At 34.6% G+C, this 14,614-nt stretch overlaps 2 protein-coding genes across 5 annotated transcripts in view; both read left to right on the top strand.

Moving 5' to 3' along the window:
- Positions 1–2,944: 2,944 nt before the first annotated feature.
- The window catches only part of LOC119596057, a 12,239-nt gene continuing 569 nt past the window's right edge, over positions 2,945–14,614 (top strand). Inside the window, exons 1-7 of one of the 4 annotated variants that reach the window (XM_037945161.1) lie at positions 2,945–3,210; positions 3,366–3,485; positions 3,787–3,976; positions 4,443–4,532; positions 5,219–5,456; positions 5,651–5,796; positions 6,632–6,746. In XM_037945161.1, coding sequence (XP_037801089.1) covers positions 3,427–3,485; positions 3,787–3,976; positions 4,443–4,532; positions 5,219–5,456; positions 5,651–5,796; positions 6,632–6,709 — 801 coding nt within the window. In that variant the 5' untranslated portion in view covers positions 2,945–3,210; positions 3,366–3,426 and the 3' untranslated portion in view covers positions 6,710–6,746. Of the gene's footprint in view, positions 3,211–3,365; positions 3,486–3,786; positions 3,977–4,442; positions 4,533–5,218; positions 5,457–5,650; positions 5,797–6,631; positions 6,794–14,614 lie in introns of those variants that run through there. The other 3 variants (XM_037945162.1, XM_037945164.1, XM_037945163.1) reach the window with 3 other exon arrangements.
- On the top strand, positions 8,357–12,217 carry LOC119596241 (serine/threonine-protein kinase ATR-like). The gene is made up of 10 exons (XM_037945407.1): positions 8,357–8,382; positions 8,488–8,575; positions 9,331–9,428; positions 9,702–9,867; positions 10,822–10,938; positions 11,136–11,226; positions 11,310–11,394; positions 11,622–11,676; positions 11,797–11,892; positions 12,128–12,217. The coding sequence occupies exons 1-10, from the start codon at positions 8,357–8,359 to the stop codon at positions 12,215–12,217; spliced, it is 912 nt and encodes a 303-aa protein (XP_037801335.1).

The following is a 14,614-nucleotide window of genomic DNA, read 5'->3' as shown; positions in this document are numbered from 1 at the left end:
ATGTCAGGATCATTGGTTAAAAAAATAGAACTTTCCGCCCAAATGAGATTTATATTCATTGATATATTGGTATTTTACTTTAGAAAGTTTTTTTTTTTTTTTTTTTAAGAAAGTTTTTAACTTTTTAATCTTATCAAGTTTTGTCTCTTTTCAGGGACCATGTTTTTATTTTTTATATCTATATTTTTTCATCAGGGATTGCTTTTTCAGATATCTGCTGTTTTGGGGAATTTTGGGTATAAAGGGGTTTTAAAGTGATTCCAAGGGCAGATGATGTGTAAGTAAAGTAATCAAAAGGAATATTATTTTTGGCAGTTTTTATATGTGAAAAATATTCAGAAAAATGTTTAACAGTTCGTATTAAAAAAAAAAAATTTCTTTATGAAAAGTCAAAATCCCCGGGTTAGTTTTAATTTTTCTTTCCTTCTTTGTGCAATGTGCTTTCCATTTTCATATATTATGTAGATATATATGATGTATGACTTAAGGTGTGGGTATGGGATACTAGGCTTTTTTAAACCTTCATACAAAAATTTATTTTACATAAATTCGGTCTGGGGCCCGCCAAAAATACTGCCTGAGAAAAAGTTTTTCATGGTTGGTCCCGTGTTTGAAGGTGGGGAGGAAGAAATATATTACACTTTTTACTTCTTTTGCAAAAGTGTGTGAAAGATGAAGGGTGGTTTTACAGACTGAAACAGCCACCAAAGTTTTAAAGAGGATGGCCACAAAAACCAAAAACCCTTGGAAACTGAAAAATTAGGTAAAATTTTTGTCTAATACTTTTCCACCCTATTTTTGTATAGGGTTATACAGTTAGGGAATACTGTAAATTAAAAATAAATGGTCTTCATATCTATTTAAAAAAATTTTTATCAATATTACAAAAGGGGTGATAGCTGAACTAGTACAGGGAAGGGGCGAAACTGAAACAAGGCAAATGTAAACCTGAAAATGACCATCATGCAAATTTTTGGGAACTCGCAGTCCTCTTTTGTTCTCTGGAGTGATGGCTGATTACATAAACTATTGGTTTAGGTAATAGCAGCAGGATTCATGTGAAATTTTTATTTTCTCTGTTTTGGCAGTATTTTTTAAATACAAAGTTTCAAATTGCTTATAATTTTGTTGTTGTTACTGGAGCTGGAACTCAGAGAAACAGGTTTTATGGGGTGTTTTTTATTTTGGATGATCCATATACTTTTGTTATTTGTCGATTTTAAAAATTTGTTACACATTTTTAGAAAGTATGATTGACCTGAAAAGTTTTTCTTGTGATTTATTTTAAATTTGTTTATTCAGAGGTAAAAGAAGTTCTCTTTGAGGGGGCATCTGTTGTTTGCCAGTGCTTTTCTTCAGTGATCAGAAGGAATGATGCCCATCCAGTTCCCAAAACCATCATCTTTGTGGATGACTCAAAACTGGATCGTATCCTCACAACAGTTATCATGGTAAGAAACAATGTGGGTAGAGTAGATGCATTATTCATGGTACCTTCATTTAGCCAGTACCAGATGAAATCATTTTTCTGATTTGAGCCCTTATGGCCTATTTATAAAAGAAATTAAGGAGAATTTAAATTTCAATTTTCTCCTTTCATTATCTTTTGTTTTTTCTTCATTGTTTTATTTTTTTGATTTACAGGGTTCTTGGCCAACTAGGATCCTTTATAGAAAAAGTATTGCTGGCAGATGATGGATCGAGTGTGGTTACTCATCTTCTCATGTCTGGAAGGAGGAGATGAGAAACTGAAGGTTGCTGCTCTTGGTGCAGTTACAGTTCTTTTAGACAGTTGTAGTGTCCCACAAAGTAATGAGGTAAGAAATGTGTCTTAGTGGGCTTTATTAATTTCTGAAGGTAATCAATTTGATAAGATTTTTGATGACGTACCTTTCATGCCCATGTCTAGATCTTCCCTTTTTTGAATACTAAGAGCCTGGTTGTTACAAGTATGTTTTCCAGATTTATTTATATTTCTATAATATATTTTGTTATGTAGATAAATATATTATTGTTATATTAATATAGATTTTATTTACCGTAGTTTTTTATTTATATAATTTTGTTTCATTTATATTGTCAAAATTGCATTGATATATTTTTTTTTTTATAAATACTTTTTGTGTTTCTTTTGACAGAGTACTTTCTTGCTTCTTTATTGTGTTTGTGCCTTTTGTCAAGTGGCTATTCACGTGGGGCTTAAGAACACTTCATTAAGGATTTTGCCTGGCACAATCGCAATTTTGTTCAGAAGGAAGCCCAGAAGCCCTATGAAATGCAAAATAGGAAATGAGAAAATGTTAAACACTACTTACACATTTTCATCTATTATTTACCAAATTTAACAAAAAATCTGCAGGCCAAACTTCAGTTATGTCGTCAAGGCAGGAGCTAGATATCCCGTGTATGCTTGTACATTATGAAAGGGAATGATGTCAATCATCAAGGAAATTTGTTGATTTCTTTTGATCTTAGGGTTTTATATCTTTATTGAATTCTGTCAGTTGTTACTAGTAATATTTCAGATTTATAGCTTTATATAATAATATTTAAAAATATATATATTTATATAGATTTAATTTTATTTATTCTGTCAAATATGCATTGATATATATTTTTTTTAGAATTTAATGATGTCTTCTTTTGACAGAGACAAGACTATGCTGCAAAGGTTGGTGCCTTATTGGCAAAGTGTGCTGGAAGGAGGGGTCTGAGGGAAAAACACGGGAAAAACATTACGGATTTGCCTGGCCACATCAGCAAATTGTTCAGAAGGAAACAGACAGGCCCTCTCGAAAATTTAGCTAAGGGGATACTGTCCTGTTAAAAATATTCCTTTTTTGTTTCCCCAAAATTTCAAGAAAAAAAGTACAGCAAAAATTTAGTTTGTCTTCGAAAAAGGGCTTAAAAAAAAACAGGGATAGCTTGCTAAATTATTAAAGAATTTATGTCAAGTATCAGGATCCTGATGTTACTTTTGGATATTAAGTTTTATATCATGTATAGCATTGATATTCTGTCAGAAATTGAACACATTAATAATTGCTTCTGTAGTAATATAATGAACATCATTTTCAAACAGAATCCCTAAGAGCAGAACTTTTGAAGTGTCACTGTGTACTGCTTGATGCTTTAGCATCATCACCATGTGTTCAGGATGCTCAAGAAGCCATGTATTTATGTGCTGAAGAAAATATAATGCTAAAGGAGGTAGTGATGATCATTGATTGGTTTTATGTAGAAAAGTTAATATGCATGTTATTTTTTCTCTAATGAAAAACATTATGTGTGATAATTGTTTGAGATACATTGTCAGTAAAGGTACCAAGTGGAAAATAATGATGGAGCAAATCATTCTGTTGTAGGTTTCAAAATTCATCCTGAAGAGAATAGTGGTTAGAGATTTGCTGGAGGCATTGCCAAGCCATGCTGTTCAAAGCCAACAACAGGAAATATTTTGTAGCCAGTCTTGAAAAAGATGAGAAGTAAGTTCACATATAAAGTTGTATGTAGATTAAAAAAAAAAAAAAAGTAAAAAGTTTTTAAGTTGATGTTTTACAGCCTAATTGACACATAGAAGTTGTAGGGCAAACTGTTTTTATTTTGATAAGTTATTTTGTTTAAGAAAGTGATGCGCTTCAAGTAAGATTTGGATTCTATACTACTAGTAATATAGAACTTAGGATTTAGAGAGCAACTTTCAGGGATAAGATTCTCATTTACCTTTGTTTTGTAGACTTTTTTTCCTGTCAGAAGATGATAATTAAATTTTTCTTTGCTGAACAGTGAGAGTACACAGCCAACTATAAGTGTAGTGACCATAAGCAAGCTGTGGAAGCAAGCCTTACAGACAATGGGCAATGTATTGTCAGACTGGACAGATGGCACAAGTGCACTAGACCTAGATCATGTAAAGGCACTGGGAGAGATCATCGGCACAGCAGGCTGTGTCATTACCAACATCCCAAACACCCAGGTTATTTATTGAAAACTTGTGTGTGTGTGTGTGTGTGTGTGTGTGTGTGTGTGTGTGTGTGTGTGTGTGTGTGTGTGTGTGTGTGTGTGTGTGAACAGAATCTTTGCTTTTCATGTTTAAAACAAGTTCTGAATGCTTAGCTGAAGCACAATTTTTAGCTTCATTTTACTGATTGCTGATATTACTGGTATAGTCATAATGTCATAAAACATTATGCCTTTAGAGAGAATAACAAATGATATATTTAAAGTGAAATTTAGATATTATAATGATGTAGTCATGATTAACGGACCTTAAAGAATTTTGAAAGTTCATATTCCAAATTCCAAATCAGTGAAAATGGCAAACTATCTTTAATACTTAAATTTGTGAATTATATTAAGCTATATATAGTTATTTTAGTGTCTTTGGAGTTAACTTTCACATTTTATTTTTTTCACTATTTGTCTGCTTATTTACCTTTTAGGTTACACTGCAATTTTTCCCTAACTCCTGGGTAACTGTGGCTGCAGATTCACTAGCTACTATCATGGCAGAGACGGATAATGTAAACTTTGTAAGTATAATTCTGTGTGAAATACAAACAGAAAAAAAATTAGATGATCTTAACACCTTGGATGTCGTGGCTTGTGCATGGCTTGTAGGCCTGGCTCATATTAACACTGCTTCAAATTGTATTGTTATTATCTCTGCATAAGCATTTTTGCTTTTTTGCTTTTTTCCAAGATTTATAGTCGTCATTTGTCATGCTGTATCATAATGGTAATAGGCTGTTTTCTTTGAGTGGACTTAATATTATCACTCTACATATTCTACAGCATTGTGTTATTTATCATTGTTTTCTATTTTTGTATTATTGAATTTCTGTAACACACCCTTTTCCACTGACCATGGTTGGCAAGACTATGATCCTGAGCAAAGGAAATATCAAAGGAAATAATGTAAGCTCCCTTTGCTAAGTACCCACAAAGTCTAATCTTCCTCCAAGAGCTTTGTACCTACATGCTGAGTCATTCCCGTCACCACAGCCAGAGTTTTCATGACAGCTCCTTCCCATCACCCTGGCCCTCTGCCAAATTTTTCTGTGCTGGCATATTCCCATCACCCAACCCTTAACCAAATATTTTCATGATATGACAGTCATAACACTCAGATCCAATGGTTTGTAGAAGTCAATAAATCTTTTCAAGTATTTCTTTTTTCATGGAAGACTGAGAAAAATTACTCTTCTCTTAAATGAAGGTCATGTGTTTGATGGAAACCATTGCATCCATGACATGGACTGGGAGTGTTGCTGAGTCATCAAACACAAAGCCTCAGAATAACCACACGTGGATGTCCCTTGCAACACTCCCTTGGATGGCCTCAGAAGTCAGCTTGTTAGATTTGAAGCCTCCAAATGCAAAACAGTATACATCTTGGGCATCCAGACTGAAATGGGGAAATGATATGCATTTCCCATTTTGTAGAATTGTTAAAAGTATTCATGGTTAACATATTTGAGTAGGCCCTGTTATGAAATTTTTTTTTTTAATTTTATGATAAATATATGACTGAAAGATACTGAATTTTCTGTTTTTTTTCCATTTGTATAAATTGAGAAAATATTTGAGAAAATATTATAGTACATTAGCAGAAGAAATTGTTTTAATAATGTATTTATTTTTCTTTCAGATTCCAGAGTGAAAGCTATCAGTATTTCAATTATTGCTATGATGCCAGAGGACCTTGCCCCCAAATGGCGATGCCACATCATGCGAGCAGCAATCAATGAAAGAGATTCATTTGTGATGCATGAAGTTGCAAAATGGTTCCCAGTGGTGAGATTCCTTTTTTTTTCTTGCTATACTTTTTCAAATGAATAAAGGTGTTGCTTTTAGGGTAGAGAAACTCTTTTCAGTAATGAATAAAGGTGTTGCTTTTAGGGTAAGAGAAACATAGTAAATTGATTAAGCCAAAGTTAGTAAAACGGAATTTTTTTTTTTGTATAGTAAGTCTATTCTTTGAATTGTGAAAATAAAAATCTTTGTTAGCCACCAAATGAAATTAACCCCTATTCCGGATGATGCGGCCATCACATCATGAAAAATTTGGCTCAAGGTGGTGACGTGAACATTCTGTCAGGAATATCTGGCTTTGGGCCGGGTTGATGTGAACTTGCTGAAGGCTGGGATGGTAGAAATGACTCCCTATGAGTGTACACTGTTCTTGGAGTGGGATTAGACTCATTTCACATTTAGTAAGGGGCTTTTGAATTACTTCCATCAATAAACAAGGATGGAATGTACTGTCTGTGAGCCATGACTGGAAGAGCACTGGAGTTGTTTACAGAAAATAGCTCTATTACCAGTTGGATAAAAGTAAATCAAAAAGACAAATAGGACATTGGAAAATGGCATTAAAAGCTAAAATGCTTATGCAGAAAGAGAGAAAAATAAATTGCAAAGGGGAGAACATAGTCTTGTTAACTGCACATGAATGGTCACTGTGTGCCAGCAGTACAAGCTGCACACCTGTCAGAATGGCTGATCAAGTAAACCATGTGATAGCACTGAAGCATCTGTATCCAGTGGGTTAATAGAAAGTGGCTGAGTTTCTTTGATAAATTAAATATGTGCATATATTTATCATTGTTACCTTTTGATTCCTTTTCAGATGGTGCATCAGTTAGGGGGTGCTGGAGGCCAACAGTTAGTGGGTGAAGTTGTAGGTGCTGTTTTACATTTCCACTGATAACAAGACTGTACAAGCTGGAGCTGCTTCATTGAGTCACTTGTTGTGTGCTCTTCTTAATCACACAACAGTGAAATGTCCAAAGTAATTATCAGGATTTCACTTTTATTCTTCTTGAACAAAAGTGATTAAAGCCTTATAGTTTGCATTCTGTAATTAACTCAGTGAGAGAGAGAGAGAGAGAGAGTGTGTGTGTGTGTGTGGGGTGTGTGTGTGTGTGTGTGTGTGTGGTGTGTGTGTTGGGGGGGGTGTGTGTCTGTGTCTGTGTGTGTGAAATGTCTCTGCACATAGATGGCTCTGCTAATGCTTAGCCACAAAGGAGAGAATTAGTAGACCTTGTGACCTCTTTTAGTAATGTTATGAATATTGATGGTGTTATTTTTATTATAGACATTATAATTACTATGATGTTATTGACATTAGTAACAGCAGTATAAGATAAAGTAAAATATTTTTGAATGTCAAGGAAAAGTGTAAACAGGTGAGACAGGCAGTACTCGTAATTGGCTCATTAATGACTTGGTACAGGTGTAACCATCTATGTGTAAAAACAAAAAAATAAACTTGTAGTGGGCATGGCATGTATGTACATGCCATTCCTGTTGGCTTTGGGTTAATTTGTTCATAATGAATTTTTACAATATGACTATATATGTTCTGACCATAATGGTAAGATAGTATTTCGTGTAGTGAAGCATATACAAACCATATATTAAAAATGATTAAAATTAAATAAATTGATAAGATATATTTCTGCAGGTCCCGAGGAGGATACGTATGGCCCGGACATCCTTGTCTGCAGAGTATGCAAGAATGCAAATTCAACTAACATCCTAGACCCACAGCGTGTTGATCCAACACTAGTGTCTCGTTTCCTAGGATTGCTAAACACACTCTGACACAAAAGTCTTAGTATCGATTATTGACGCTCTCCCAGCTGTTATCACCCATACAAAGTTGAACCCACATATGATCAACCAGTATCTCTCACTGTTAGATCACCAGGATAAGCAGGTTGTCTCTGCCATGTGTAGACAACTCTCAGAACTTGTTTGTCAAGGTGTACAAAATGATTCAAGCCAGGTATTGTTTTTTAACTTCAGGTCTTCTTAAAACTTGAGAGATATTATGTGATTTAATATTGTTTGTTATTATTATTGATAATTCATTATTGATGTTGTTAATTTATTGTCATGTGAATGAGGATGATATTATTTTTATCATTATTATAATAATATTTGTTGTTATTATTATGAATTATATAATCATTATAATGATTATCATTAGTATCATTAGCAGTAGCAGTAAAGTTAGTATTACTAATATAAGGATTAGTATTATTAGAGTCATTACTTGTTGTACATGTACATTCAGGATTTGAAGTCTGCTGTGGTGTCCAAAGAAGGAGAACTGGTTCTTTCTTATTTGAATGAGCTCTTCAGGACAGCTGAAAGGAAGAAATCATCAAGCAAAACTTATCTTGCTGTACTAGAAGCACTGCATTATCTTGTCAGGTTGGTTATCTAACTTTATATATTTATTCATTTATTTATTTTTATTACCTTCTTGAATATTTTATTTTACTTATTTCTGTTATTATGCTACTCACTGAATTAGAATTGCTAAAGCTTTAAATTATTTAGTGATATGCTTAATGTGGATCATATCAACATGTTTTTGATTATTGCAACAGGTGTCCTATAGGTGGATTGACAGGTGGGGTGCTTGTGCTACTCTTACGTTGTTTAGCAATAAGTGATCGGCTTGTCACAGCACAGGGCTCATCTCATCATCCACTCCTTGGCCAATACTCTTGGACTGCCATTGAAGGACCTCTATATCAGACACCGCCAGTCTCTTGCTCAGGTAGGCCACTGATTTGTCTTGGGTAATTTGGACCTCTTTTTCCCCCACACTGTTGAAGGATTTTTTAACCCAACGACGTGGGGAAAATGCTGTGCTCATTTTAGAATTTGTGAAATGTTTCTGCACATAGATGGCTCTGCTAGTGCTTAGCCACAAAGGAATCAATTAGTAGACCTTGTGACTTTACCCGATTTCACCGTTCCTTGAATTCGTGGGGAAAACTTTTTTTTTTTACTAATGCTGTCAGGGTCGATGGTGTTATTTTTGTTATAGAGATTAAATTACTATAATGTTATTAACATTAGCAGTGGCAATATAAGAAAACATAAACTGTTTTCAAAAATCAAGGAAAAGGGTAAAACGGGTGAGACAAGGAGTATTCATAATTGGCTCATTGTTGACTTAATACAAAGGGAAAACCATCTATGTGTAAAAACAATAAAGTAAACTCAGAGTGGACATGGCATGTATGTACATGCCATGCTGTTGGTTTGGGGTTAATAGGATTTTCCTGCAGGGCACAGTTAAAATTCTTGCTGGGGTCTAGAATTTTAAAATTTTCTGTTTTTTTCTTTTTTAAGTTTGGGATATGCTATTTTCATATTTACAACTATTAGGGGTGTTGTAGTAGTAGAACAGGGATAGAAAAAAAAAGACATAATTATACTTCCATCTTTGCCCTATTTCTTTTTAATCAATAATTTCTAGATTGTACAGTATTTAAAAGTAATTAAATGCCTATTCTCAAATTTTAGGTATTGTCAGAAATAGTCAAACAAGGAGAAGTGGGAGCAATGCTGAGCCATGTTGCAGAGGTTTTCGAATGGAATATATCCTCTACAGGAAGTAGCAGGTCGGTTATTGGAAGTTAAGGAGTTTATCCTCGTGATTATACCATTAACTTTTTGAGCCTTTATTGTCAGTTTGTATCACCCCCCCTTTGCTCTATTTTTCTCTTTTGATCATCTCAGTGAACAAGATATCATACAACAAATTTAAAAGTACAGTAATCTCTTTCAAGTTAAACCTGTGTAAATTGCCACTGATCACAAAATTGGGAAAGAGAAAGCATGGAAATAAAAAAAGTTTCATTGCATGCTGTTTAACTGCTTGTATTTTGTTACAGAAATCAAGGCAAAAGCAGTGTAGGACAGTTCATAATCAGTCAGATACGGCATTTACTACCAGCATTAGCTGTGCGTGCAACACAGGAGGCCAAGCCAGGGCTACTGCAAGAATTAGCAGGCTGCCTCTCTCTTCGTTTACGAGACATTCTCATAGATCATTTCCAGGTTGCTACTTATACTTTTTGTTCCTTGAAGTAAAGGAAAGGAAACTTGAAAATGTCTCCCTTTTTAACCCTTTCCCGACAGGTAGTATTCATAGTGGCCTGGGCCTCACTGCAGGGGGCTTAGATCATCACCCTAGCATGCACAAACCGCTCATGCCCAATACCAGCATTCCTTGCCTTTTCTCGTAATACTAAGATCCTATGTTTATTTTCATATTATTTTTTTCTAAGGTCTCTGCCATATTTCCTGATAAATCAAGACTGTAGGATATTTTTGTTGGTTATATAGACTCCATAGTTGATCGTTGTTCGCTCTATAGTCTGAATGAAATAAGCAATGTATGGTATCATGGAGTTTAAAAACCATAGTTTTTTTGTTTTCTTTTTTTCTTCTTTTTTTTCCAAGTTATTTTAAAAGATAACTTTAGTTTCAACAGGTTTATATTATTACTTCCATATAGATATAATTTTATGTTCATTTTTTTTTATAAAGACATGATCCCCCCCCCCCCCCCAATACATATCAGTATTTTCACGTGGTTTTACATTCATCACTTCGTGAATACTATATAATATCTCTGGCCAATGTAGTTGATTACCGGGCGTAATTTTTTTTTACGCTAACCTCGGAAGCCCGAGAAGCCTTTTTGAAATGCATAGTATAGGAAAAATGAGAAAAAGTGTTAAAAACTACTTAATCACATTTTCAGTGGCAAAAAAATAATATTTTGCCGTAATTGTAACAAAAAAAAACTCATGGCATGGCCATACATACACCATGGCATGTACGTACATGCCACCGGCAGATAGTCCAGGCATGCCATGGCATGTACGTACATGCCACCCGTCGGGAAAGGTTAAGACCTGTCAGATTTACTCTTTTTTTGAATATTAAGAATCACATTACAGAAACTATCTTCCTCCTATGATGAAGTTTTGGTTATATCCTCCACAGCATATTTTGGCATACTTAGTATTCCATTATCCTCAAGAAGAGCAGGAGGCTGTATTAGACTTCATAGCTTCCACTACAGATATCCACATTCAGAATATTAGAAGATGCTCTGTGCAGGTAATATTTGGTTTAGACTATAAGGAATAAAGTATGAATACATGTTGGCCAGATATATATGGATATGTGATTGCAGATTTGAAAATGAACATGACATGGATTTTTTAATAAGTTGGTATTGGTCAACCTAATAAAAGACTATGATCAAGTTTGTCATAGGCATAGTGGAATCTGTTTCATATATTTTCTCTTCACAGAACCAGGTCAATGAACTGATCCTTGGTTTGCACGACCATCGGGATGCTGTCTTGCGAGAATTTTCCCGTATGCGAGCTATTGAGCAGAGCAGTGTTTCATAACACCTCAAGTAGACTTACAAGAAAGACCACCATGGAAAAACAAGTTCTCTCATGATCCTGCAACTTCAAGAGATATTGCTGAGTATTTGGCACCTCGACTCTTAGGAATTTTAGGATTCCTAGACAGCAAGCTGGTGTCATCTTCCACTATGTACAAGTAAACAGAGATATTATGTTAATAGTTCTTAAGTATCTTGTTTATTTTATTTCTAAAGTACTGAATAATTTTTTAATGAAAATTTTGATCAAAATACATCTGTTTTACAGGGAAAAGCGGTGTGCTTTGTGGTCACTAAGTGATCTTTCGTAGTTATGGGAAGACAGTATATATCTCCAGTGTCGAGGAAAATCTTAGCATCCCTTTAAGACAGCACTCAAAATCAGGGATGATGAGTTCTTTGATATTGGGTGCAGTGCTTGGGACAAACTTCCTGTACAAGTGAGTCATATATTAGTGAGCATTTTTCAAATGTTGCTGAAATTATAACACAGTATATTATTTTGAAAAGGTGATATAAGCCTATGTGGATTTTCATGTCTTCCTTAGCCTTGATGAGAGCACCTTGGAGGGTTATTGGAGGAAGTGGCTGTTGTGGTGAAGCCACTGGTCAAGGAGCGACCTCAGCAGATGGCACCAGTTTTAACAAATGTCTTGGTAAATATATTTCTTTCATTAACATCAGATATCTGGTGTGGCTTGAGGTATAATGTAATTGAAAGATGATTAAGGCTTCTGCAGTATATCTCATCAGTAAACATCAATTAGCTTAATTTATCTTTGTGGTCAGATTCTTGCAGATCCAAATGTGAGATCCAGCAGGAATGAAATTGATTAACGTTACTGGATTACGACATCATGATAAGTACTTAATCATGTCACTTCCCTCCAGGTTGAAATGCCATCTATTAGGCCCCTTCTAGGAATTTGCCTCTCCTTCCTGAAGACCCTGCCCTTACACAGGTCAATCAAGCCATCTTAGAAAGACAAACTAGAGTGATGGGGTAAGTACAGCATTAACCCTTTCCCGACGGTTAGTATTCATAGTGGCCTGGGCCTCGCTGCTGGGGGCTTATATCGTCGCCCTAGCATGCGCGACCGCTCATGCCAAATACCAGCATCCCTTGCCGTTTCTTCGTATACTACAAGCATATGTTGTATTTTCAGTTTTCATTACTTTCTAAAGTCTCTACTTGCCATATTTTCCCGATAAATCATGACTGAATGATATTTTTGTTGTTATATAGACTCCATAGTGGATCATTATTTGCTCTATAGTCTGAATGAAATAAGCAGTGTGTGGCATCATGGAGTTGAAATCTTTTTCTTTTTTTTATATAAAAATGAGTGTTTAAAAACAACTTAATCAGACTTTCAGTGGCAGAAAAATATTTTCTTGCCGTGATTGTAACAAAAAAAAATCTCATGGCATGGCCATACATACATCATGGCATGTACGACATACCCCAGGCAGATAGTCCAGCCATGCCAAGGCATGTGCATACATGCCACCCACCGGCAAAGGGTTAATAGGATATATTGTTCCCTCAAAAATGGTTGTTATACCCTATTTCCCAGTCTTTAAAGTTGGTCACACATAATTACAACAAAAATAAGAGCAGTTATGCAGTGGTTACAGCACTGCAGATATTTTCTTCATAAATTGTTTCAGCCAATAATAGAATGCTCTCTATAATCTGTTGAAATTGAGATTGAAAATATTGATTTTGCCTGGCTAGATTACTGATCTCACGACAAGAGATAGACTTTAGTTTCAGCACTTTTTCTTTTTTCTTTCATTCTTCCCTCCTTCCTTCCTTCATCCTTCTTTCTTTTCTTTCTTTCCTTTTCTTTTCTTTTACATAAGAACACTTTTCAAAATATGACTAGTGTATTTCTTTTAAAAGTTTGGAGGAACTCATGGGGAAGGGAACATTCACCAGACACCACTGAAAAAAAATTCCATTGAGCACCTCCAAGAATCAATATTCAGAGAAAATAATTTACCTCTACTTCTGACCTTGCAACTGTTTTTTTTATTGTTCTGTTATGTAATTTTTCATTTGATTTATTATTATTATTATTATTATTGTTATTATTATTATTATTATTATTATTTATTATTATTATTATTGTATTTTTTAGAGCTAGCTTTCAACTCATCAACTGCAGCTGAGAGCTGAAAACCTTTGATTCTATATCAGCACTTTTAATTAGAAGTGCCCAGTTGAATAATGTATAGTGGGACTAATACATGATGACACACTTCACTATTTGTGAGATCATTTATTGTATCTGATGAAGGGCAGATGGAGATACTGCTTTGAAAATGGAAAATGTTTTCCAGGAATGACATCATATAGGCAGTGTGATACACAAGGGGGAAAATAAAGGAGACACACCATTCATTTCTGATAAAGGACTCAAAATTATAAATATATTTTCAGAGGCAGTAGAGAAGAGGTAGTAGGTGCCTTGTCACCTGTATTGCGTGGTCTTAGTCATGAGAGCCTGGATGTGCGTCTTCATGCTTTGAGTCGTCTGCGTCACATTCTTCGCCATAATCAGGAGGCTGTCCACCATCTCACTATGATGCAGACACTGTGCATCCAACCGTTTCAGAACTTTTCAGCATTCTTTTAGGTAATGAAAGTAGGATATATCATAAATGATTGCTCGTGAGAATATGATATACCATATAAGCTGGTACATTAGGCACACCTTTTTTATTGTTAAATGTATCAAAAAATTGCCCTGTTTCTAATGCTACTAAATGAGTGACCAAACAACCTAGGCTAGGGAGCCTGACGAAGCATGCTGGGTAAGTTCACTCAACACCAAAAATTGTTGTTAATAATAGAATATTGAAACAACCCAAATTAGTACACTAACTTGTTTTATTAATAATTAAGTATTGAAAAACAAGCTGAATTATCACAGTCTGTAATCACAGACTTATGATAAATTACTTGTGATACGCTGGCAGTTATGAGAGAAGTTCACATCATCTCACTTACCTCCTTCCCCAGCATACATAACCCACATCTGATACATGTCTTACATTATTTAACGACTGTGTTACCATTAAGAAACATGAGTTCAGTCTCTAAATAAAAAATGCTCCAGGAAATATGAAAGAAATGTTAAACTTTCATCCATCTGTCTGCCATTTGCAGTGAGTGGATGTCAGCAAAACTTTAAAAGCTACCATGGTATATAAAAAAAAAAAAAAAAAAAAAAAAATAATAATAAATAATAAATAAAAAAAAAATAAAAAATTCATACTTTTTTCCCCAAAAAAACCACTTTTTTAAGATGTTTTAATAAAAAATTGATGAACTGACCCCCCCCCCCCAAAATGTTTTTCTTGTAAAATAAA

This window comes from Penaeus monodon, chromosome 37, assembly GCF_015228065.2.
Source record: "Penaeus monodon isolate SGIC_2016 chromosome 37, NSTDA_Pmon_1, whole genome shotgun sequence".
Taxonomy (NCBI): domain Eukaryota; kingdom Metazoa; phylum Arthropoda; class Malacostraca; order Decapoda; family Penaeidae; genus Penaeus; species Penaeus monodon.
The sequence above is the reverse complement of the archived record's forward strand: the minus strand, read 5'-3'. Positions and strand labels throughout refer to the sequence as shown.

Excerpts from the sequence above, each read along its gene's own strand:
- LOC119596241 (XM_037945407.1), top strand. The coding sequence starts at position 8,357 with ATGCTTAATGTGGATCATATCAACAT. Across the intron at positions 9,429-9,701 it reads TCCTCTACAGGAAGTAGCAG|AAATCAAGGCAAAAGCAGTG; the intron begins GTCGGTTATTGG and ends ATTTTGTTACAG. Across the intron at positions 9,868-10,821 it reads TTCTCATAGATCATTTCCAG|CATATTTTGGCATACTTAGT; the intron begins GTTGCTACTTAT and ends TATCCTCCACAG.